This window comes from Vulpes vulpes, chromosome 12 (assembly GCF_048418805.1).
Source record: "Vulpes vulpes isolate BD-2025 chromosome 12, VulVul3, whole genome shotgun sequence".
In the NCBI taxonomy this organism is placed as follows: Eukaryota; Metazoa; Chordata; class Mammalia; order Carnivora; family Canidae; genus Vulpes; species Vulpes vulpes.
This window is the reverse complement of record NC_132791.1, coordinates 135,617,454-135,639,527: the sequence shown is the minus strand read 5'-3', so window position 1 is coordinate 135,639,527 and position 22,074 is coordinate 135,617,454. Positions and strand designations below refer to the sequence as shown.

The 22,074-nt window shown below is 50.0% G+C and overlaps 1 protein-coding gene across 2 annotated transcripts; it reads left to right on the top strand.

The window, feature by feature from the left end:
- Positions 1-2,404: 2,404 nt before the first annotated feature.
- On the top strand, positions 2,405-17,745 carry DHRS7C (dehydrogenase/reductase 7C). Of its 2 annotated transcripts, none has more exons than XM_026005194.2 (7): positions 2,405-2,559; positions 2,758-2,917; positions 11,506-11,618; positions 13,361-13,571; positions 15,210-15,302; positions 16,417-16,572; positions 17,484-17,745. In XM_026005194.2, the coding sequence occupies exons 2-7, from the start codon at positions 2,764-2,766 to the stop codon at positions 17,690-17,692; spliced, it is 936 nt and encodes a 311-aa protein (XP_025860979.2). In that variant the 5' UTR covers positions 2,405-2,559; positions 2,758-2,763; the 3' UTR covers positions 17,693-17,745. The 2 variants fall into 2 exon arrangements, with proteins under 2 accessions (XP_025860979.2, XP_072586451.1); XM_072730350.1 differs by having other exon boundaries at positions 2,414-2,559; positions 13,358-13,571.
- The last annotated feature ends 4,329 nt before the right edge of the window (positions 17,746-22,074 follow it).

Below are 22,074 nucleotides of genomic sequence, written 5' to 3'. Positions count from 1 at the left end.
CACACTCATCAAGGTGAGCACTGAGTAATGTCTAGAATTGTCAAATCAGTATGTTGTATACCCAAAACTAGCATAACGTTACATGTCAATTACACTTCAATATAAAAAAAATTTTTTTAAGATAGGTAGGCTCTCAACTGCTTCCCTAAGTTCATCCATTACTCACCTGCTCCAGTCACTGTGCTCCACGCACAGGCCTCCCTGGCGGCTCCTTGGGAATCCCAAACACATTCTGCCTCAGGGCCTTTGCACCTTGCTGGTCCCTTTGCCTACAATGCCTGTCCCCCATATATCCTCCTTACTTCCTCAGGCATCCACTCAGGCTCCATCTTTCCACCAACACTCTCTGATCACTGTACATGAAATGAGAGTGACATATTCTCGGTTTGCCTTTTCCCTTCTCCCAGGCTAGACCCTGTGATGTGCCACTCGGATTCCTCTTGGCTGACAGACTTGTTGCCTCAGCTGCTGGCAGTGTGGTCAGCCAACAGCTAGCTCTTAGCCCCTTCGGGGATCACCTCAGTTACAGAGACCTGACCTTGGACCCTTTGGGCCCAAGCAGGTAGAGAAGCCACTAGCCCATTGCACGAAAGCTCTGTGACACTCACCTGTGCTACTTGACTGCTCTTTGCTTTCTGTTTAACGAAAATGGTAGGGCTGGTTTTGGATGAGTCTACATGATACACGGGCATCAGCTGGAGGTAGACATTCCCACTCAAGAGTGGCTCTGACGCATGATGGAGAAGAAAGATCTTCCACGCACAGAACTTGGAGGAACACCTATTTTTTAAAAAGATTTTATTTATTTATTTATTTATTTATTTATTTATTTATTTGAGAGAGTGAGAGGGAGCATGAGCAGGGAGGCAGAGGGAGAAGCATACTCCCCACTGAGCAGGGAGCCCAATGTGGGGCTCGATCTCAGGACCCTGAGATCATGACCTGAGCTCAGTGCTCAGCATGAGATTCTCTCTCTCTCTCTCTCTCTCTCCCGCCCCCCTCCTGCATGCTCGTGTGTGCTCTTTCTCTTTCTAAAATAAATAAATAAATCTTTTTTAAAAATGTGACATATGTCCACACAATGGAAATGAGTGATCTCCAGCCTTGCACAGTATGGATGAATCTTGCAAACACAATGGTTGGCAAGACAGTAACAACTTTGAGACTCTGTTTAAATAAAAAGTCGTAAAAAAAAAAAATCACAGGTAAAACTAAGATATGCTTTTCAAAGCTAGAAAGTAGTCCCTCCTCAGGGCTGGAAAGAGATATTTCTATATGTATTTTCTATACCAATAAAAAGTTAGGTTTCTTTGATGTCCCTGGTCATCCTAATTTCTAAGGAAGAAATGCTATTTCCTCACTGTCACCCCTGGGGAACTACTCCCTGCCCCCCCCTTCCTGCTCAGTCCAAATAAAAGTAGGACATCATTATGATTGGTCTTCTGGTTTCTGGCAGTTTGAACACTTCAACAGGTTTTTACTTTTCTATGTGTCTTCTTCATTTCTAATCCTACAGCATTCCCTTATGTAATTAAAAAATTCAGCATTTGGGATAAATTCTTAGTAATTTTTTAAACATTTTATTTATCTATTCATGAGAGACACACAGAGAGAGGCAGAGACACAGGCAGAGGGAGAAGCAGGCTCCCTGTGGGGAGCCCAATGCGGGACTCGATTCCAGGACCCCAAGATCATGTCCTGAGCTGAAGACAGATGCTCAACCATTGAGCCACTCAGGTGCCCCAGTATTCTTTTTTTTTTTTTTTAAGATTTTATATGTAAGTATTCTCTATGCCCAATGTGGGGCTCGAACCCACAACTCCAAGATCGAGAGTTGCATGCTCCACCAACAGAACCAGCCAGGTGCATACATTTTTCATGCTTTTAATCATTCAGGAAGACAACAGTTATCTTCTTGTGAGCTGGATCTATACTGGGTCTGTCCTCCCAAGAGTCCTGCAGGATGGGACTGTTGGGCTCATTTTACAGACAAAGAAGCTAAGGCACATGCAGGGAGGTGACACAGCTTGACTAAGGAGAAACACCCCAAACTCTGCTCATGTCACAATTCCCAGGGTTCATTCTGCAACAGGTTCCACCCTGCTTAAAAATTTTCTATGCTTTTCATTCCCTCCAGAGAGGGAAGGCCAGATGGCTTGCAGCCACATGGGTCTGAGCTACCTGGAAGCATCCAGACCCACGGTTATAGGAATGGATGGCTGGATGTTTGCACTGAAAATCCCAGGTCCTGATCCCTAATGCCCAGCCCCGAACTGCAGAGGAAAACTCCAATAGTCAGGCTTGCCAGAGAGCTTTAAAAGTCCTGGCAGGAACTCTGAAATCAGACCCGGCCAGCATGTGTCCCTGAATATCAGAATAGACACTATATTTACCCTGAAAAGCCCTTCAGTGCACTGACAGCTATAAATAGTCATTAGGGCCCGAGCAAGTGGCCTTAACACATGGATTTCCTTCCAAAAATGCAGACCCATTTTAATTAAATTTGTAATTAACCTCTGGGAGGGCAGGCCCCGGATTCCGTTTGCTTTTGGACACACCGTGAGTAATTTCCTATTCATTGAACGTTTGGGGATTAGCATGCTCGCTGGGTGCTTAGCTCAGAAGCAGCTTGCACAGGACCTGGCTCCCTGGAGAAGACACATGGGCTCATGGTGAACGCACCCTGTAGCCTGGGGCCAGGTGTCCCCGTCAGAGTCTCTTTGCAAAGCCAGAGAATTTTCCCTCTGTTTCCCCCAGAACAAGATGGGAGTCACAGCCGTGCTCATGCTGCCTCTGCTGCTCCTGGGAATCAGCGGTCTCCTCTTCATCTACCAAGAGGTGTCCCGGCTGTGGTCCAAGTCAGCCGTGCAGAACAAAGTAGTGGTGATCACCGATGCCATCTCAGGACTGGGCAAGGGTAAGCCGGCTTCTCGACCTGAAGGACGAGAGGTGGCAGGATGGCCACCTGGCCAACCTGCTAGCGGGAGGGGGATCAACGCTGTGTCCTCTCCGAGGGTCTGTCATTAACCAGCAAGTGTCTTGTCTTTGGGGGGCTGTAGCTCCCACCCCTGAAACATGAAGGGATTGGCATAGCCAGGCTTGCAAACTCATAGCCTTGGAGCCAAAAGGGGTCTGCAGATGTGATTTGCTTCACCTTCATCGGGTTCTGGAAGTGTTGAAATGCAAAGTCCTTCACTGGGGCGGCATACCAACTATGAGCCCAGACTTGGGCGCTGGATTGAGTTCCGGGCTCCATCACTTACTAGCTGGTGACTGTACTTGTCTGCTTTGGATTTCCCATCTAGGAAAGTGAGGATAATTACTAGTAGTCTTTATCTCATGGTGTTGTTGTGGAAGGAAGGAAGGAAGGAAGGAAGGAAGGAAGGAAGGAAGGAAGGAAGGAAGGAAGAAAAGAATAGATGGAAAGCATGTAGAAGCACCAAGTGTGCATAGTGGTGATAATGATGCTGAACACATTTAGGCAGAACAAGTGCACTCTGGTGCGCCACACACCCCACTCATCCCTAGTGTATTGCACTCAGGCCAATTAGTTCAACCACTTACCTCCTGGCCTTGAAGGTACATATGTTTGTGGCCTTTGAATTAGATGGTCTTAGGGGGCTTTTCTCCTGGAGACATGAGGGCAGGCAGTGTCCTTAGGTTTGTTAAGATTCTAATTCTATCTCTCCTAACGATGGTTGTGCAGCCACCTACAGGATAATTTGGGGGCACCTTTTGTGGTGGTTTGTGTTATTTTTAATTGAATATAGAACCCACATGGCCAAACATTCAACAAGTGTCCGGTGGGTCCATTACGTGCTGTGTATTGAGGTGAGCATGGTGCCTTCAGGGAAGGGCTGGCACCCATTCCCGTGGTGCTGCCATCATGAGAACATTCGTAACCTCCTGTTTGGGATTCTCTAAGAACTTCATTCCTTGGGTCTCCCAATGGGAGCCAATCCACATGCTTCGGAAGACAGGATCAATGTCAGTGGGTGGTTAACTCAAGCTCACCGTGTGACATAAAAAAATAAAGCAAAACAGATGAACTGGGTTCTCTGTGTGTCCCTCCATGGGTCCTAGGAGCAATTCCCAAAGAGGACATCCTGCATCATTAGATTCAGGGCTCAAAAGGGAGGAGAGATACAGTCCTTAACTTCTATAAGGACAAGCTAGGGCACACACTTCTGTCAACCAGACCAGACACGAGACAAGAGGGACAAGTGGTTGCCATGAGCCAACAGAACAGAGACACTCACCTACAGACACTCAGAGGCCGTCTTTGGGGGAAACCTGTTCTTTCAACAGAACCTGTCCCTGTTGCATCAGACCAGCTGCCAACATGAGACCCCCTTCCTTGTGGAGCCTTCTCTGCCACAGACAGGGCACGGTCTTTCTTCTTCTCAGAGGGGCTCCAGAAAACTGGCCTCTGGGGTCCCACAGTTCCTCCTATAAACACTCCGCTGTTACCACACTCCTCACACCGGGCAGTATGCGTGTGTTTCTCAGTTGGTCCGCTAGATGAGCTCCCTCCAGGTACAGCCTGTGATTTATTCACCCTGGTGTCCCATCACCTAGCTCAAAGCTTGGCATAGACTATGTACTCCCTCCCCCCAAAAAAAGTTTATTTAATAAGTGCCTTTAAAAGCAACCATCTTATGAAGAAAGGCACTCCTTTGGCTATGTATGTGGTCATCTCTTTGCCTCGTTGTTTCTGACCAGATTCCAATATGACCAGAGAACATATTCTCTACGATTTCAATTCTTTTTCTTTTTAAGATTTTATTTATTTATTGGAGAGAGCATGAGCATGAGAAAGAGAGCACAAGCAAGGGGAAGGGCAGAGGGAGATGGAGAGGCAGGCTCCCTGAGGAGCAGGGACCCCAACACGGGGCTCGATCCCGACCCCGGGATCATGACCTGAGCTGGAGGTAGATGCTTAACCCACTGAGCCACTCAGGTGCCCCCATACAATTTCAATTCTTTTTAAATTTGCTGAGGTGTGTTTTATGGCCCAGGATATGGCCCATCTCAGTGCACGATCCACAGGTGCCTGGAAAGGGTGACCTCCTGCTGTGGTTGTGCGGAATGTCCCACAAAACCTCGATCAGATCCCGTCTGTCCGGAAGGCTGTCCAGTCCTGCATCCTTCTTCCCTGTCGCTGGGAGATGTATATTTGTTTCAGGAGCTCTTTAAATTTATTTTTAAAGTCTCATTCGGTCATAGTGATACACTGCACCAATCGGGTACCTGAGAAATACAACCCAGGGGCAACGTGGCATCTTCAAGGGATTGAGGCCTGGTATCGGTCACGACTCCCATCACCGTTCTGTTGTGCTGGGTCTTCTGGACCCACTCTGGGAAAACAATGCAAAGCAGAAAGAAAAAAGTAAATCCAAACATTCAGAAGTAACCTGAGAAGTGGGGCATGGGTGGCCTTAAATAAACGCCTCGCTGGAACCCGCCGCTGAGCGCAGGGATCGCAGGATCACCCAGCCCCATTCCTCAGTTCTGGGGCAGGATAAAGTGAGGGGCACGGCGCCGATGACACGGGCCACACACGGTCCCCAGCGCATCCCACACCCGTCCCCTGGGACCTGAGTGAACCCAGCCGGGAGCGCGGGTTTCCGGAGCAATAAGACAGGGATCAGGACCCCGGAACCCTGCCCGGAGCCCACGCAGCTCGGCCCCATCGGGAATCAGGTCACTTTGTACCTTGTCGACAGCGAGAGTGACTCTCAAAATACTTCACCACTGTGCTTGAACTTGAAGTGTTTCTCAAATTGGGCTGCTTGCTTCTCAATCATCGGCCTCTTAACAGGGGCTCCAGGTCATCCTTTCACCCGAAGTCAGGCGGTGGCAAGTGCAGGGCAAGGAACCGTGGAAGGCGGGCCTCAACTTATGTGTGCTGCGTGGAAAAGAAAAAGCTTGGTGCCAAGCTGCCCGACGTGAGATACACTGAGCCCAGCTCCTGAGCCGACCTGATCAAGATTCAGACCAAGAATGTCTGAATATGCTAGAAGGACTTATTTGGGAGGGGGACTTTAGGCTGGCTGTCTCGAAGCAGGGGTAGCACCATCCCCTGGGCTCCAGCCTCCCGGGCCCACCTGGGAGAGGCAAGGTGTTCGCAGAGAAGAGGGGGTGGGTGATGATCAAGAGCACTCCTGGCTGCCTCTGCAAGGAGGCCAAGGCCACGGGCCCCTCCCCAGGCCCCGCGCCCAGCGCGTAGATGTAGAGGATGAGTGGGTGACACCCCCGCATACTCCTTTCTGGGGGTCGGGGCACGGACCAAGGGGCAGACCCATGCCGAGAACCCAGTACCCCCATGAGAATGTCACTGCTTGGAGTCACAGCCTGGCCTTCTACCTCCAGGTGGTCTCTTTTGGTGAATTCCATTATAAACTCTAATATATTAAAAAGGATTTTCAGGGCAGCCTGGGTGGCTCAGTGGTTTAGCATCTGCCTTCGACTCAGGATGTGATCCTAGAGTCCCGGAATCGAGTCCCGCATTGGGCTCCCTGCATGGAGCCTGCTTCTCCCTCTGCCTGTGTCTCTGCCTCTCTCTCTCTCTCTCTGTGTCTCTCATGAATAAATAAATAAAATCTTAAAAAAGAAAAAAAAAAGGATTTTCAGGTAGGGGTGCCTGGGTGGCTCAGTCGGTTAGGCATCTGCCTGTGGCTCAGGTCCTGATCCCCAGGGTCCTGGGATTGAGGCCCGCATTGGGCTCCCTGTGCTGTCTTTCTCTGTCAAATAAACAAATAAATGAATCTTTTTTTTTAAAGCATTTTTTCAGGTAAAAAGAACAGAAAACACACCTAGAACCCTGCCCACTTGGAAACACGTCTTTCTGTTTCCTTTACAATGCTCATACATGTAGTCAGCAGTGACCATCTGATGGGCGCCATGTTCTGGGCCCAGGAGTCAGGGCAGCAGCAGGACAGCCCACCCCACTCTCAAATTCATGCAGCAGAGAAAACCCTTCCTCTGTGTCCCGATTTTTTAAAAGCAATCTAATAGTCTCGTGACTTTTCTGATCACTATTAGATTATATAAGACCCTTTGGGCATGATAGGTGCCCTGACACACCATCAATCCTTCGATTTAGAAATTGGGACGCCCAGTCCAATGCATTAGAAAACATGTGGATTTTCATTGAGGTTAATGCCCTCTTCCATCTACTCACCCAGACCCAGGGGTCAGAAAGTTTGTTCCTCTTTCGAACTCTTCTGGGCCTGGAGCAGGGGGCCAGAAGGGAATAGAAGGAAAGCAGGAGGGAGCCTCATCTGGCTGACACTGTCATGAGGCTTCAAGCTCATGGCCTGGCATCTGTTTAAAACCAAGTCTGGCATTTTCTCTGCAGCCACTTCTGCGGGTCCTTCAGAGCCCCTCCCTGGGAACATCCGGCCCCCATTTCCACGAGGCCTGCACACTCCACTTGCTCAAGTCTCTTTCGGTCCCGGGGTTTAAGGGCAAGCACTTCTCCTGGGCCCTCTGTTTTAATAAGATACAATCAAGGTTGACGGCAAAAAAAAGGGCATTTATTATCTGCCACAAGTAAGGTTACCGGGGCTGGCTCTCAAAGCAGCACCTCCCAGAGTAAAAAGCAGTGTGTTTTCATTGATCGGTCCCACGAATGCATCAGCCGGGTAGTTGCCCTTGAAATCCAGACTCTTCTGGCTTTAGCCAGCCCCATGGTCCCTTCTGCCCCTTCCTGGGATCTTGGGTCCCCTCTGGTTGGACACTGCAACAACAGCTAAGCCTTTGTGGTTGGTTCTAATTAGCTAACACCACTGCCCTGTTGACAGAACCTCAGCAGAATTCAAAACAGCTCCCACGCAACCCACAGCTTATGTCTCCTCCATCGAGCTTGTGAGGCTGGGTTTTGGAGTGCAAATGCCCTGGGACAGCCAGGTCCTCCTCTGCTCTGCTCTGCGCAAACCTGCGGCACCCCTCCTCATGTTGGATTTTGCAGGTGGGACTCAGACCCTGTCCCCTGGCTCCACGGCCACAGGGAACCCAACAGCAGGCTGTTCAAATGGTCCCAGTGGAGACAAAGGGCAAAAATCCACATCTCAATTCTCTCCCCAAATCCTCCTTCAAAGGCCACTCTCTCTCCTTTTCTTTGTCCAATTTGTGTCCTATTTGGAGGATAAGACAATATTGAACTCCATAAAACAGGGTTTTAGTGATTTCCTTTGAAAATACGCATCTGGGGTTGGAAGGGCACTTCCGAATTTTACATCTGTTTGATCTCGGTGCGCTGGTCAAATTTTCCATTTAAAACCCTGTTACACGTGCGTCTGTGCAATTTAACATCTCATTACACACAGAGTCAGCGCATGGCACGGAAACACCAGTTTCTGCAACATCAGTTTTAAAGGCTTCGAAATATTCAATAAATACCATCATTGACCAGCCTCCCATAATATAGGACATTTATAACCATCTCCACCTCTTTACTGTTATAATAGCACCGAGATAGACAACGTGATAACTGTGTCCACTCAGACATTCTTAATTATCTCCTTAGAATAAATGCCTCATAAATGAAATAACCCGGTCAAAGTCTATATTTGGCTTTAAGGATTCTATCCAATTTTTATTCCAAAAGATTGTGGCAATTTACACTGCCACCAGCAGGGAATGTGTGACTCTCCCTGAATTTTGTTTTCAATTATCTGATGGATGAGAATGAACGTTCTGTTTTAAACTGCATGTCTTTGTTCTTGGCACCAAACTGTCACCTTCTATATATTAATCAGCTCTTTGTGATTCTCTTATGAATTGCTTACTCATCTCACTAGCCAACTTCTTCACTGGGGTCTTTGTTTGGCTTTCTTATTGATTTATAACAGGTCTTTGTAGATCAAGTAAATTAGCCCTTTTCTGACATATGTATTTTATTTTATTTTTTAAAAAGATTTTATTCATTTATTCATGAGAGACACACAGAGAGAGGCAGAGACACAGGCAGAAGGAGAAGCAGGCTCCCTGCGGGGAGCCCCATGTGGGACTCGATCCCAGGATCCTGGGACCACAACCTAAGCAGAAGGCAGACACTCAACCACTGAGCCACCCAGGTGCCCCCTGACATATATATTTTAAATAGATTTCCTCAGGGCGCCTGGGTGGCTCACTTGGTTAGATGTCTGACTCTTGATTTCAGCTCAGGTCATGATTTCAGGGTCCTGGGATTGAGCCCTGCAACAGGCTCTGTGCTTAGCACGAAGTCTGCTTTACATTCTCTCTCTCTCTCTCTGTCTGTCTGTCTCTCTCTCTCCCTCTGCCCCACCCCTACTTGCACTCAAGCTCTCTCTCTCTCTCTAAAGTAAATAAAAATCTTTAAAAATAATAAAAATAAATACACTTCCTCAAGTTGTCTTGGTCTTAATTTTCATTCCTGTTTTCTGCTGTAAGGAAAGGATTTTTTTAAGGATAAGAAAATCTATAGATCTTTTCTGTTATGACTTTTTTCCTTTGAGGTCAGGCTTCTAAGATCTTTCTCTAAAGCAAGTCATTTCTCCTTTCTTCTAGTTCTTTTATGGCTCTGTTTTGACATTTAACTGTTTAATATATTTTAGAGTATCACATTCTCCCCAATAGTTAGTTAGGAGTTCAAATACCACATTTTATTTCATTATTTTTAAAATTCCACTTTTTCAGTAGTATGTTCTTTACCCATTGATTCATCCTGCTAACTTTAAAATACACCAAACTCTTACGAATTCTTGGCTCTATTTTTACTATCCATACTTGAGCCACAAACAGGCTGCTTTAATTTCTGTAGCTTTATCATGTATTTTAATAACTGATGGTTGGTCCATTCCTATTTTTGTTCATCAAACTGTTCATTGCTTTTCTTATGCATTTATTCTTCCAAATAAGGTTTGTAAACTATTCCAAGTAAAGTTTAGGATCTTTCCATCCCTTTCCAAGACATGTTGGGATCTTGATTTACTGCATCAAATTCACTTGGAGATGGATTAACATCTTCATTGATTTCCACCATCCAGAATGGTCATGGACACCCTCTTTCTCAACAAAGCACCTATATTTAGAGAAATCGTCCCTGCCCTGTGGTCCCAACAGCTCAAGATGACATTTTTAACACCTTTATTTCTTGGTTTTGGTTTCCCTTGGTCAGCAGAACTGTCCACATCCTCCCTCCTCCCTGCTCTCATCACACACATTACACCTGCTTCTAGACCTCACTGGGACCTCCCATCTGTCCCTCACCCCTGCTCCTATCTGAAACCACAGGGTCCAGCATCTCAACTGCTCTCCCCTCATATTACAACCCCCTGCCCACAATGCCTGCTGATCACATCCCATTTGGCCCCCTACCAGTGGACATTGCCTCCTCAGGAGTCACACACCTGTTGTACCCACAGTCAGTAGACATAAGTGAATCAAAGGCTGGTCCTCTTACCTCCAGGTGGGACACCTCTGCATTTGCATTTACACTCCAGAAACTTCCTTGGATCCACCCACACCTAGATTTTCCCTGAGACCTTACTCCCGGATGGATTTCCTCTAAAGAGCATTCCCTCAATAAAACCTGGCTGCCTGAGTCCCTGCCTCTAATTTTGCTTCTGGGAAAACCACCTAAGACACGGCCTCATGTGGTCACCATGGGAATTAAGTGATCTAATATATGCAAATCTCTTTCAACAGTCCCTAGAACAAGTAAACACTCAAAATATATTAGCTTTTATTGTTCTTAAATATCAGTATTATTGCTACACGAGACTACTGGGTGTCTACCAACCTTTGTCCCGTTGAGAAAGCCCTATGTTGGGTGAGTCAGGAATTTGGTTCAGAATAAAATTAACTAGACACAAAGCAGAATTATTGTTTTTTCCTTTTTTTTTTAATTTTTATTTATTTATGATAGTCACAGAGAGAGAGAGAGAGGCAGAGACACAGGCAGAGGGAGAAGCAGGCTCCAAGCACCGGGAGCCCAATGTGGGATTCGATCCCAGGTCTCCAGGATCGCGCCCTGGGCCAAAGGCAGGCGTCAAACCGCTGCGCCACCCAGGGATCCCTGTTTTTTCCTTTTTAAATAAAAATAACCCTGGATGGAGTATCTACCCACAGAGAAAATGTGCAGGAAACGGGTGACATTAGGAAAAAATCCACGACGGCTGATTCCTATATCTTTAGATTAAGATATATTGAGGGCTTTGATCCTGGAGGGCTAGGTGGTCAGGATCATCCCTCTGTCCAGCTTAAGGAAGAATATCCTAATAATCAGAACCATCCCAGGAAGGAAGGGTCATGTCTCTCCACCCTGATCCCCTTCATGGGAGGTAACCACGCGGAGGCTGGAAATGACAAAAAAAAGTTCAAGCCCCGGGAGGAGGTTGAATGAAATGACCTCTAAGTAGGGACCCTGTGGCCCTAGGACTTTTGAGTTCTTTGAAATCTTGAATTTGTATGATGGAGGCTCATCATCCGGGGCTCCATCCTCACGGTGCACCCCGCCCTCTCTCCTTCTCCCCACAGAGTGCGCTCGGGTGTTCCATACTGGTGGGGCAAGGCTGGTGCTGTGTGGGAAGAACTGGGAGAGGCTACAGATCCTGTATGACGCCCTCATCAGTGTGGCCGACCCCAGCAAGGTAAGACCTCCTGGCAGGTGGCTGGGGGAGCTCCTGGGCACCCTTAGCAGCGCTTGGGCTACGTGGGTGAGATTTGGTGCTTGCTTTGGGGGAATGGGAGGCAGGGCTCTCACTCATCTTGACACAGGCAAGGGCTGGCTTATCTTGACCATTCTCCATGCCAGGAACTTGCTCCCTGGCAACTCATCCTCCCCACCCCTATGTATTTAAGTCAGAGCCAAAGCAGATCCAGACACTAGCGCATGGCACAGGTACGGGCATGATTATAAGCCCTTATGGCTGATTTTTAAAAAGTAATATATCAGGGGTGCCTGGCTGGCTCAGTTGGTGGAGCGTGCGACTCTTGATCTTGGGGTTGTGAGTTTGAGCCCCATGTTGGGTGGAGAGATTACTTAAAAATAAAATCTTTAAAATAAAATCATCCCTCAAATGATATTCCCTTCAAACAAGTCAGGGAAGTGAAGTCACTTTCGATGAAGTCACTGGGAGGTGAACGTTTTCCTGGAGGTGGCAGGTTTCAAAGCGTTTCTGGAGCCTTGTTTAGAGAATTGCCTTTGGAGCTCTCTTGACATTTTGGTTTTGTTGTGTTTAATTCTCCCTTGATGTTGTTGAATTAGTTTTTGGAAACAGCCCAAAATAATTCACAACGAAGTCTGGTATTTGAGAAGATGGAACAGATGGGACAACTCAGCATTCAGGTTATGTTTTGGGGGGATGTTATCAGGTAATCATTTAAAATGAGGTTCTGAGGTCAATTGTGTGGGAAATACTGAGGATAGCCAAGCTTGTCTGGTGGGTTCCTTTACTGCAGGACTTTTCAGAGCCTTTGATATACTCATGTGCATTGTGTATCCCCAAGAAGGATGTGTAAGAGTCTGTGTTTCCTAAACACTTTGACCAGGGAACCCTCTTATCAGGACTAATGTTTGTCAAACACTGGAATTGCATTTATCACATGGTATCATGACTTTTCCAACCTGTTCCCTGCTCTAGACTGTGAGAGTCTCAATGGCAATTGAATATTTAGGACTGAACACAATGCCTGGCACATAGATGGTGCTCCAAAAATATTGTGTGGAGGGTACGATTTTTTTAATAATACATTTATTTTTTATTGGTGTTCAATTTGCCAACATACAGAGTAACACCCAGTGCTCATCCCGTCAAGTGCCCCTCTCAGTGCCCGTCACCCATTCACCCCCAGCCCCCGCCCTCCTCCCCTTCCACAACCCCTAGTTCGTTTCCCAGAGTTAGGAGTCTTTATGCTCTGTCTCCCTTTCTGATATTTTGGAGGGTACGGTTTTGGTCAAAAAACAAAATGTGGCTACAGAGCATAGTGAAGGATTCCCCTGGGGCTCCTAGGCCTGTTTGGAAAGCCATTTACAAAAAGGAGCTCATAAATACTTCATAACATCACCATTGGAATCCATGCTCGGCCTCCCCTGTAAAGGGTGATTTTCATCTGGATTGATCAATTCTGGCCCCTTTGGCCAACAATTCAGACTTATTACTGCATTTTTGCATGTTTGGATTCCTGGGGTAGCTGTGGTACCACGAATGGACTCCCCATCCGCTTCCTTCCTCCCAGAACCATTTCTACTTTTTCCTCTTCATCTCTATCTTGAAGTCATTCCATGAATTCTGAATTCCAAAAAGGGGTGGCTCTCAGATTGAGGGCCCCCAGGATCTGTGACAGAGAGGTCTTCCCACACACAACCTTGACTCTCTCATTGGTTCAGCAGACATTTACCCCAAAGCTGGTCCTCTTGGACCTCTCGGACATCAGCTGTGTCCAGGACGTGGCCAAAGAGGTCCTGGACTGTTACGGCTGTGTGGACATCCTCATCAACAACGCCAGCATGAAGGTCAAGGGGCCTGCCCATAAGATTTCTCTAGAGCTCGACAAGAAGATCATGGATGCCAATTACTTTGGGCCTATCACGCTGACCAAAGGTCTCGTGAGTTTGACCTTCCTGCAGATTTCTGGGCCACCAGCTGCTAGAGAGGGCTATGTTACATGATCAGACAGTCACCCAATTCTGGATGCAGTCTCTAGTCCCCCTCGGGAATATTCCTATTTATTTGGTGAAAGCTTTCAACATTCCGGCTATAAATGTTAATAAGAAAAAAGGGATTTTGGAAGTATCTTGCTAGTATATTCCAGCCTCCCTATTTGGGGTGCCTTCCTTCCCACCCAAGCCCTGCCCTTTATCCCCTCTTCCTACTCATTTCCATGGCTTCCCCTCCAATCCCATCCCACATATTGGACCATTGTCTTCATGCTTCACATACATTTTGATATACCGACATGGCCTTTGATCTGTTCCCACCCATGTCAGTTGGTCAAGGATAGAGATCCTGTCCTCAGAAAGAAAAAAGAAAAAGATTTATCCCCAAACTACAAGAGGCCCAGTGTAGTGTCCTTCCCTTTGCAGGACCAGGGAGAGCAGAATGGGTAAAAAAGGGTAAAATGGCAGCTCTTATGTGGAAAGACCCCACCGCCAAGTTCAAATGCAGGTCTAGAACATGGGAGGTGGGGCTGGAGATGACAGGGAATGGAATTGAGAGTTGAAGCTACCCACCCCCCGCAAAAGTTTGTTAAAGCAGAACCCCAAAAGGGAGGAGATATATATACCTGGAGAACTTCTGAGCTTCAAATGTGAGGAACCCTGGAAGCATAGTCTTAGAGCTGCCTTGTAAACAGCCACAATCTCCAGGATAGTGAGGTTTGGGGCAGCAGGACAGAGGAAGGGATAGGTATCTGAAGCAGAAAGATGACTTTCCAGAGCTTCTGAAATGATGCCCCAGAGATAATGGTTTCCTCTAACGCACTCAGGCAGCCTTCAGGGTTCATCAGCATCCAAATGAGGGATGCAGGGGATAGCAGGGGGAAAGCCAGGGCTGGTTTACTTTCCTGGTTGGGACCTCCAACTTGCTAAGAGACTCTTGCTAGAGTCACTAGCTCTGGGCCTTGGTTTGCCCATCTGTAACAGGCTCTACGTCAAAGTCATTCTTTGATTTTTTTTGTTGTTGTATCTCCATTCCACCTGCATGTACTGTGATTTATTCCATTCTCTGAATTTCTGTATTTCCAAAGTCATTCATTTTTAGGGGAAATCTTTATCACATTGCCATAAATTAAAAACCCTTCTCCCTCTCAATAAATAGAAGGTCCTTGACAATAGAACAAAGTAGCAGTTTCTCCCAAGATGCAGGGCTGGGGCCTTTCCTCTCTTGGTTAAAAGATTCACGCCTTCAAGAGAGGTGTTAAAGACACATAAGGACCCAGAGAGGGGAATCGGAATGGGGTGATCTAGGACCTATCTCACCACTGAGATCCCTGTCACTTCTGTACACGGGGCGGGGGTGGGGGGGGGGTAGGCTGTCGCTGAAAATCACCCCGAAATCACCAGTAATGGGGTCCAGCCTGCTCTTAGGAAACACGGGAGTAGGGGTGTCCCTGTTCCTGTCCACCTGTCCTGCTGTAATCAGATTTCCAGGGGTCCTGCATGATGAAGGGGGTCTGGAGCATGCTGTCTGCCTGCTCGGTCCGCAACGCGTAACCATGACCCACTGTCCTGTGCTTTCCAGCCTTGCTTCCCGACATGATCTCCCGGAGGACAGGCCAGATTGTGTTAGTGAATAACATCCAAGGGAAGCTTGGAATCCCATTCCGGACAGCTTGTAAGTTGTTATGACAGAAACATTATGTCTATGTCTTATAAGACAGGGGAGGCCGTGTCTAGCACTAGGCATGCAGTTATGGGGTGGGGGTGGCGTCCACAGGTGAGCTGGTCTATTGGTTTTTCTTTCATCCCTTCAGTTCCTACTTCTGAGCACCCATGGGACTCTGCGTTCCTCAGCCCCAGAGGCTCATGTCCCCACAGGCGGTCAGGGCCTGCCCTGTCTGAACACCAACAATCCCTCCCAGACGGACACCCCTGAAATGGGAAGGAAGTTAGGGTTCATCATACCCCAGTGGTGGCTCTAACTCCCCCACCCACCCACAAGCTCTAAGGAATGTCCACTCTACTCTTTTTGAAATCCCTGAAAAGGTTCTTGCTTTCCCAACCGATGACTTCATCCATTTGCAGTGAATTTGGTGAGCAGCTCAGATGGACAGGACCCCACAGCAAAAAAGGCCAGGAGGTGGGAGGGGAGACCTGCTCCGGGCTCACCAGGGTATCGAGCTGGCCCTGGGACCCTGGAGAAATAACTTGGTACCAGCTCTACTGGGAAGGAATGGGAACTCATGCCTGGGCTGGGCATCTTCTATCCATCTTTACCACCACCTGCCAAGGGGGATATTATCCCCATTTTATATATAAGAAAACTGAGCCTCGGGGCGCCTATGTGGCTCAGTGGTTGAGCATCTGCCTTCGGCTCAGGGGATGACCCCAGGGTCCTGGGATCCAGTCCCACGTTGGGCTCCCAGCAGGAAGCCTGCTTCCCCTCTGCCTGTGTCTCTGCCTCTGTGTGTCTCTCTCTCTCACGAATAAAATGAATAAAATCTTAAAAAAAGAAAGAAAGAAAACTGAGCCTCAGACAGGTAAAGCAATTTGCCCAAGGCCCCGCAGTGGACAGGTGGGTGGCTGAGCCGAAGCAGACCCCAGCTGTGCCTCGATCCACCACTACCCCAGGGCCCCGTGTCCTCCTCTGTGGAGCGGGGGCAGGGCTGGGCTACATGAGAGTCCTCTTCCAGCTGAGCTGGTGGGAGCGTGTGCGCAGGCCTCTGTGGCAGTGCTCCTGCCGGGGTGCAGGGCCGGGCCCCCCACCGACCCCCGACTGTTGCCTCCAGACGCTGCCTCCAAGCACGCCGCACTGGGCTTCTTCGACTGCCTCCGAGCCGAGGTAGAGGAATACGACGTGGTTGTCAGCACCGTGAGCCCCACTTTCATCCGGTCGTACCACGTTGATCCAGGCCAAGGAAACTGGGAGGCCTCCATCTGGAAATGTGAGCTTTCCCAGGGAGGCTGGAGGTGCAGGTCCCAGGAAGGGGGCAGCCTGGGGGCCGCTTCCTGAAGCCTGAGACTGGGGGTGGCCCCCCACCTGGCCAACAGCAGGGAGGGGCCCCCCATACTGCAGTCCTGAGTCACCGGGGGAGCGGGGAATCCTAACCCACATCCAGCAGACGAAGGCCCATCTGGGCTCCGTCACTCACAGGCTCTGTGACCTTGGCGGCGTCACTGCCTGTCCTGGGGTCTCAGTTTCCCCTGAGGAACAGCCAGATCTGATCTTCCAGACCTTCCTACCCCTGCCCCCGACTTTTCCCTGGGAGGCAGCACCAAGTAGATGCTGAGAGTCTGGCACCGGCTTCCCTATACTTGAAGCCGGCCTCGGTTGGATGCTCAGTGTTCCAACACAGGCAATTCGTTGTGAGCTCTGTGCCTCAGTTTCTCTTTAGGCAGTGAGGAATGACTATAGTGCCTGCCTCGCCAGGCACACAGCAAGCGCTCTATAGATGCACCGGATTATTACTGCTGTTCCAGAAGGCTCTGAACAGGGAGCTGCTGCACCCTGCTCGAGGCCCTGTATACACCAGGGAGGCGAGATGGACCAAGATGTGGGCAGGAGGTTGTAGCTTCACGACAGCTGTAAACATAGCTCCTTAATTCATCTGGCACCTTCTGGCTTGAGCTCTTTCTCCTGCTTGCAATGGCTCACAACCCATCCCTACCCCGAAATTAATAGGGCAGGAAACTATGTCCACTTCACGGATGAAGAAACTGAGTCACGGGGGGTGGTGAAGAGTGTCCCCCGGGTTCTCAAGGTCCCTGGAAGCCCATGACTCCAGACCAGGCTCCCCCTTCCCAGTCTTAGGGCACCCAGAGGCTATAACCCCCGCCCCTCCTGGGGGCTTTTTAGTCTTTTTCAGGAAGCTGACTTACGGGGTGCACCCTGTGGACGTGGCCGAGGAGGTGATGCGCACTGTGAGACGGAAGAAGCAGGAGGTCTTCATGGCCAACCCCATCCCCAAAGCCGCCGTGTACATCCGCACCTTCTTCCCAGAGTTCTTTTTCGCCGTGGTGGCCTGTGGGGTGAAGGAGAAACTCAATGTCCCAGAGGAGGGCTAGGTGCTGGGGGCCACACAGGTCAATTCGAGGGGAATAAAGGTTTTCTGGCAAGGTGCAGGTCCCCTGTCCTCTAACTCTGGGGCCCAGCATAAGCTACGTCCCTGACCTACCCCTGCCTATGGGAGATGCCCCAACACCAGCCTGTCTCTGCAAGGGCCCCTGGGTGCCTCCCACTGGACATTCCCAGGACACGCATCCAGAAGCTTCTTGACTCTGTAGGGTGACACAGAGCAGAAGAAAAACAGGTACCATAATGGGTCTGACCCCACATAGACACACACACATGCATGCACACACTTGTATGCACACATGCACATGTACACACATGCATACACATGCACGCACACAGGCATGCACACACATGCATGCGCTCACATGCATGCACACATACACACACACACACACATGCATACACACACTTTAGCCATCAGCCCGCTCAGAAACTTAGAAAAAAAACCACCTCCACTTTATACCACACTCACACCACACTGGGGTCAGCCCCCAGCAACAGGAGCAGGACTTGGCAACCCGCTTGGGCAGCCCTGCCAAACAGAACTCTCTGTGACGGTGCAAATGTTCTAGAACCTGCATTGTCCGCGAGGGCAGCTGCTAGCCACAGGTGCCTGTTGACCCCTAGAAATGTGGCCTGTGCGCCAGAGAGACTGGATTCTCAATTATATCTCGTTCGAGCCACTGTGAATTTTAAACAGCCTCACGTGGCTAGCGGCCCCCGGGTCAGCAGCACAGCGGCGCTGTGACATTCGCTCCTGGCAGCACATTTGAACCTGCCTCTTTCCTGGAGTTAACTGGTCAGAGCAGGGCCCGGGCACAGCTGTTTTTAAAACACTTCTGAGTTGATTCTGAGGCACGCCAGGGGTATCTACCTCATTGCAGCCTTTTTGTGCATTTGCAAAGCAAAACTCATTTAAAACCGTCATTCTGTTTCTTAGCAGGCACCTCCCTAACTCGTTTTTATTACACAAAACAGTTCATGATCCTTGGGATGTTGGAAAATATAGGGTACTTTTTTTTTTGTAGTAATATTGTAACTCTTGATGCAAACTCTTCTAATATTTAGAGATGAAAGAGGGCCCAAGTGTCCCCTCACCCCAAACCCAAGCCATTTACAAAATTGACATATATACTGTACACATAAGCAGGTGGGTTTTTTTTTTTTAAGATTTTGTTTATTCATCAGAGACACAGGGAGAGAGGCAGAGACACAGGCAGAGGGAGAAGCAGGCTCCATGTAGGGAGCCCGACGTGGGACTCGATCCCAGGACCCTGGGATCATGCCCTGAGCTGAAGGCAGATGCTCAACCTCTGAGCCCACCAGGCACCCTGACAATTGTGTTTAAACCAGAATCTACAAAATAAAATGCCCAGAGTCGCGTGATCACCGTGGAACCCAGCCCACCCTGTAAGGTTGATGATCAGGATGTGGTGTCAGAATTTAGGAGGGTCAGCAAAGCAGCAGGCAAGGCAGGCTGAGAGTCAGTCTTCTGTCCTTGGCGGGGCGGGGGGGGGGGGGGGGCGGATTTTGTTACTGTAGGTGGGGGAGCAGGTGCTAGAGCAGCGCTCAGGCCAGTACCAGTGGGTGCTTGCAGGTGGGGCGCGGGGGCAGGAAAATGCTTGAAAGCCGACTTGTGGTCAGAGACAGAGACAGAGATGCAGCTTCAGGACAGGAAGCGTGGGAGCCAGGGCCACAGGCAGCCAGTGCTGGGACGCATCGGGGCTGCGCCCCCGGCTAAGCTTGGCCACCACCCAGACCCAGGCTTCAGGTCCTGACCTGCTCTGCCTCCTTTTAAGTGAGTTCTACGGAGATGGCAGGTGGGGACGTGATGGACAGGGAGGGAGCATCTACACCACACAGAGCCAGGAGGACTCCAAAGCGGGGGTCAGACCTCAGACCCTGGGACTCCCCCAGAGAAGCCATGTGGATTGATGAGGCAGGAAGAAGGACCTCCCGTGTGGTGGGTCTGCTCCGATGTCCCCCTGTCCACTGGTTGCCCTGCAGACGACGAGGTCAGGGCCCTGTAGGAGGACTGGCTGGGGGCACCCCAGATGCTCTAAAGTTGAATTTCCTGTCTCTGTACTTTGGTCTCCCTCTGGCTGGACGCCCCCGATTCCCTTTCAGATGCCCCTGAGTCCACGCGGGCCCTGCTGCCCTCTGGCGATGGGGTGTCTCTCCACCAGAGGGGGAACAATTGTAATAAGCTGCGGAGTGGGGCAAGTGCCGTGCGCTATGCGGAGTGGCCACCAGGTGTCACTGTGGGCCCGAGCCGATCCTCCAGGTACTTTGCGCGGAGTCCCCGCCCCGCACAGGTGTAATCCCGCAAAATCCCACGCAGTTCCCAGTCTCCAGCGAGCACACCCCCCACCCCGTGACCCTGCTCGGACTTCACGGAAGCCAGTGACCATCCCAGGCCACAGAGGGACACTGCGGGGCGGGAGGCAGCCCTCAGCAATCCATGCTAGGAGAGGTGGAGGCGGCTTCCTGGGCGCCCCCCCCCCCCGCCCCCAGCCAGTGTCGACCAAATGTTAAAAATAAGGAAAAGCAGAGAAGCATAAGGAAGCAGAGAGAGGGGCGCCTGGGGGGGCTCAGGGGTTGAGCATCTGCCTTGGGCTCAGGGCGTGACCCCGGGGTCCTGGGATCAAGTCCCGCATCGGGCTCCTCGCAGGGAGCCTGCTTCTCCCTCTGCCTGTCTCTTCCTCTCTCTGTGTCTCTCGTGAATAAATAAATAACATCTTTAAAAAAAAAAAGTAAGCGGAGACAAAAAGCGACCACATACCCTGGGAAGCACTCTTGACATTTGGGCGCTTCTCGGAGCACAAGAAACTTTGAGGGTGCGTCACTTAGAGCTATGGGGGCCACGCAAAATGTGGCTGCAGGAAGACAGCACAGGAGAGACACGTGGGAGGGGCGGGGGCCGACAGCCTCCAGACCTGGCCGCTCTCCCTGTCCAGGCTCCAGGAGGCCACCTTTGTGGACAGCAGCCCCGGCCCTGTCGTTGTGGCTACTGATGGGGCTCCACCGTGGGAGGTGAGCTGGCAGGAAGGGATGAGGCTGCTGTATTAAGGCCCCCAGGTCCTCACACCCCCACCCAGGTCACTTATGCAACCCCCACCCCGTGAGAGGGTCCCCTTGGGTTACACTCTGGAGCTGCTCCTTTTCCTGGTCCCTTGGATCTCAGGGCATTCACGGGTCCTGGCTCATGAAGCCCTGGGTGCGTCATCATCTCTTGCTGGCCTCCCTTTACCCTGGACACCTCTCTATAACTAGTCCCTCCGTGAAACACCCCCCACCCTGCTGCTCTGTGATACCCATGTTGTGGGGATATCTATGGTTCCCCATAAAATACATATTGAAGCCCTAACCCAATACCTCTACCCTCCTCTCCAGTCCTAGCACCTTAGAAATGTGACCTTGCTTGAAAATAGGGTCATTGCAGATGTACCTAATTAACATGAGGTCACATTCGGGTAGGTCAGACTCCTAAATCAACATGACATTTTTCCTTATAAGACGACAGCCGTGGTGCCTGGGTGGCTCAGTGGTTGAACATTTGCCTTCGGCTCAGAGCGTGACCCCGGGGTCCTGGGATCGAGTCCTGCATCAGGCTCCCCCTAGGAAGCCTGCTTCTCCCTCTTCCTGTGTCTCTGCCTCTCTCTCTGGGTCTCTTATGAATAAATAAATAATTAAAAAAAAAAAAGATGAAAGCCGTGTGAAGACAGACACACAGGGAGAATGCCACATGTTGACCCAAACACAGACCAGAACACTAGAGCTACAAGCCAAGGATCTTCCTTGCCAGCCACTGCCCAGAAGACAACTGTGAGGCCCCTGGGGAAAGTCAAGACCCAGAGGGAAAGAGGCCAATCTATCAAGGAGGCACAAGCATCCCTGGAGGTGTGCTTGCTTCCTGAGCCCAACAACTACTAGCTCTGTATGTCATCAGAGGATTCAGTAGCATCTAATCAGAGGGCCCTACTTGTTCCAAAATTTCTAGTGGGGATTTCAGACACCAAAAAAAAAGCCCTCCAGGGTTCAACTATGGCCTCCAGAATATTCCAGAGCAAATGTGTTCAGTGTCATCAGCAGAGGAGTTGGCTGTGAGGGGCAGGGCTGAGGATGGAGGGTCAGAAACACCAGGCCTGGAGCCCTGGAGGAGGAGCAGCCCATCAGCATGGCAGGCCGGGTCCAAGGCAGGAGGATGGACCCCAGGGCAGCCACCCAGCAGCAACCAGGCAGATATGGTCTCCTGAGCCAGGAAGAGCCTCACCAGCGGCCACTCGGCCTCCCTCATTCTTCCTGAAATCAGACGGTCTTCTCCGACTTGAGAATAATTGACAGGCTGGTGGAGACACAAGAGCCAAAGTGA

Excerpts from the sequence above, each read along its gene's own strand:
- DHRS7C (XM_072730350.1), top strand. The coding sequence starts at position 2,764 with ATGGGAGTCACAGCCGTGCTCATGCTGCCTCTGCTGCTCCTGGGAATC. Across the intron at positions 2,918-11,505 it reads CATCTCAGGACTGGGCAAGG|AGTGCGCTCGGGTGTTCCAT; the intron begins GTAAGCCGGCTT and ends TTCTCCCCACAG. Across the intron at positions 13,572-15,209 it reads GCCTATCACGCTGACCAAAG|CCTTGCTTCCCGACATGATC; the intron begins GTCTCGTGAGTT and ends TGTGCTTTCCAG.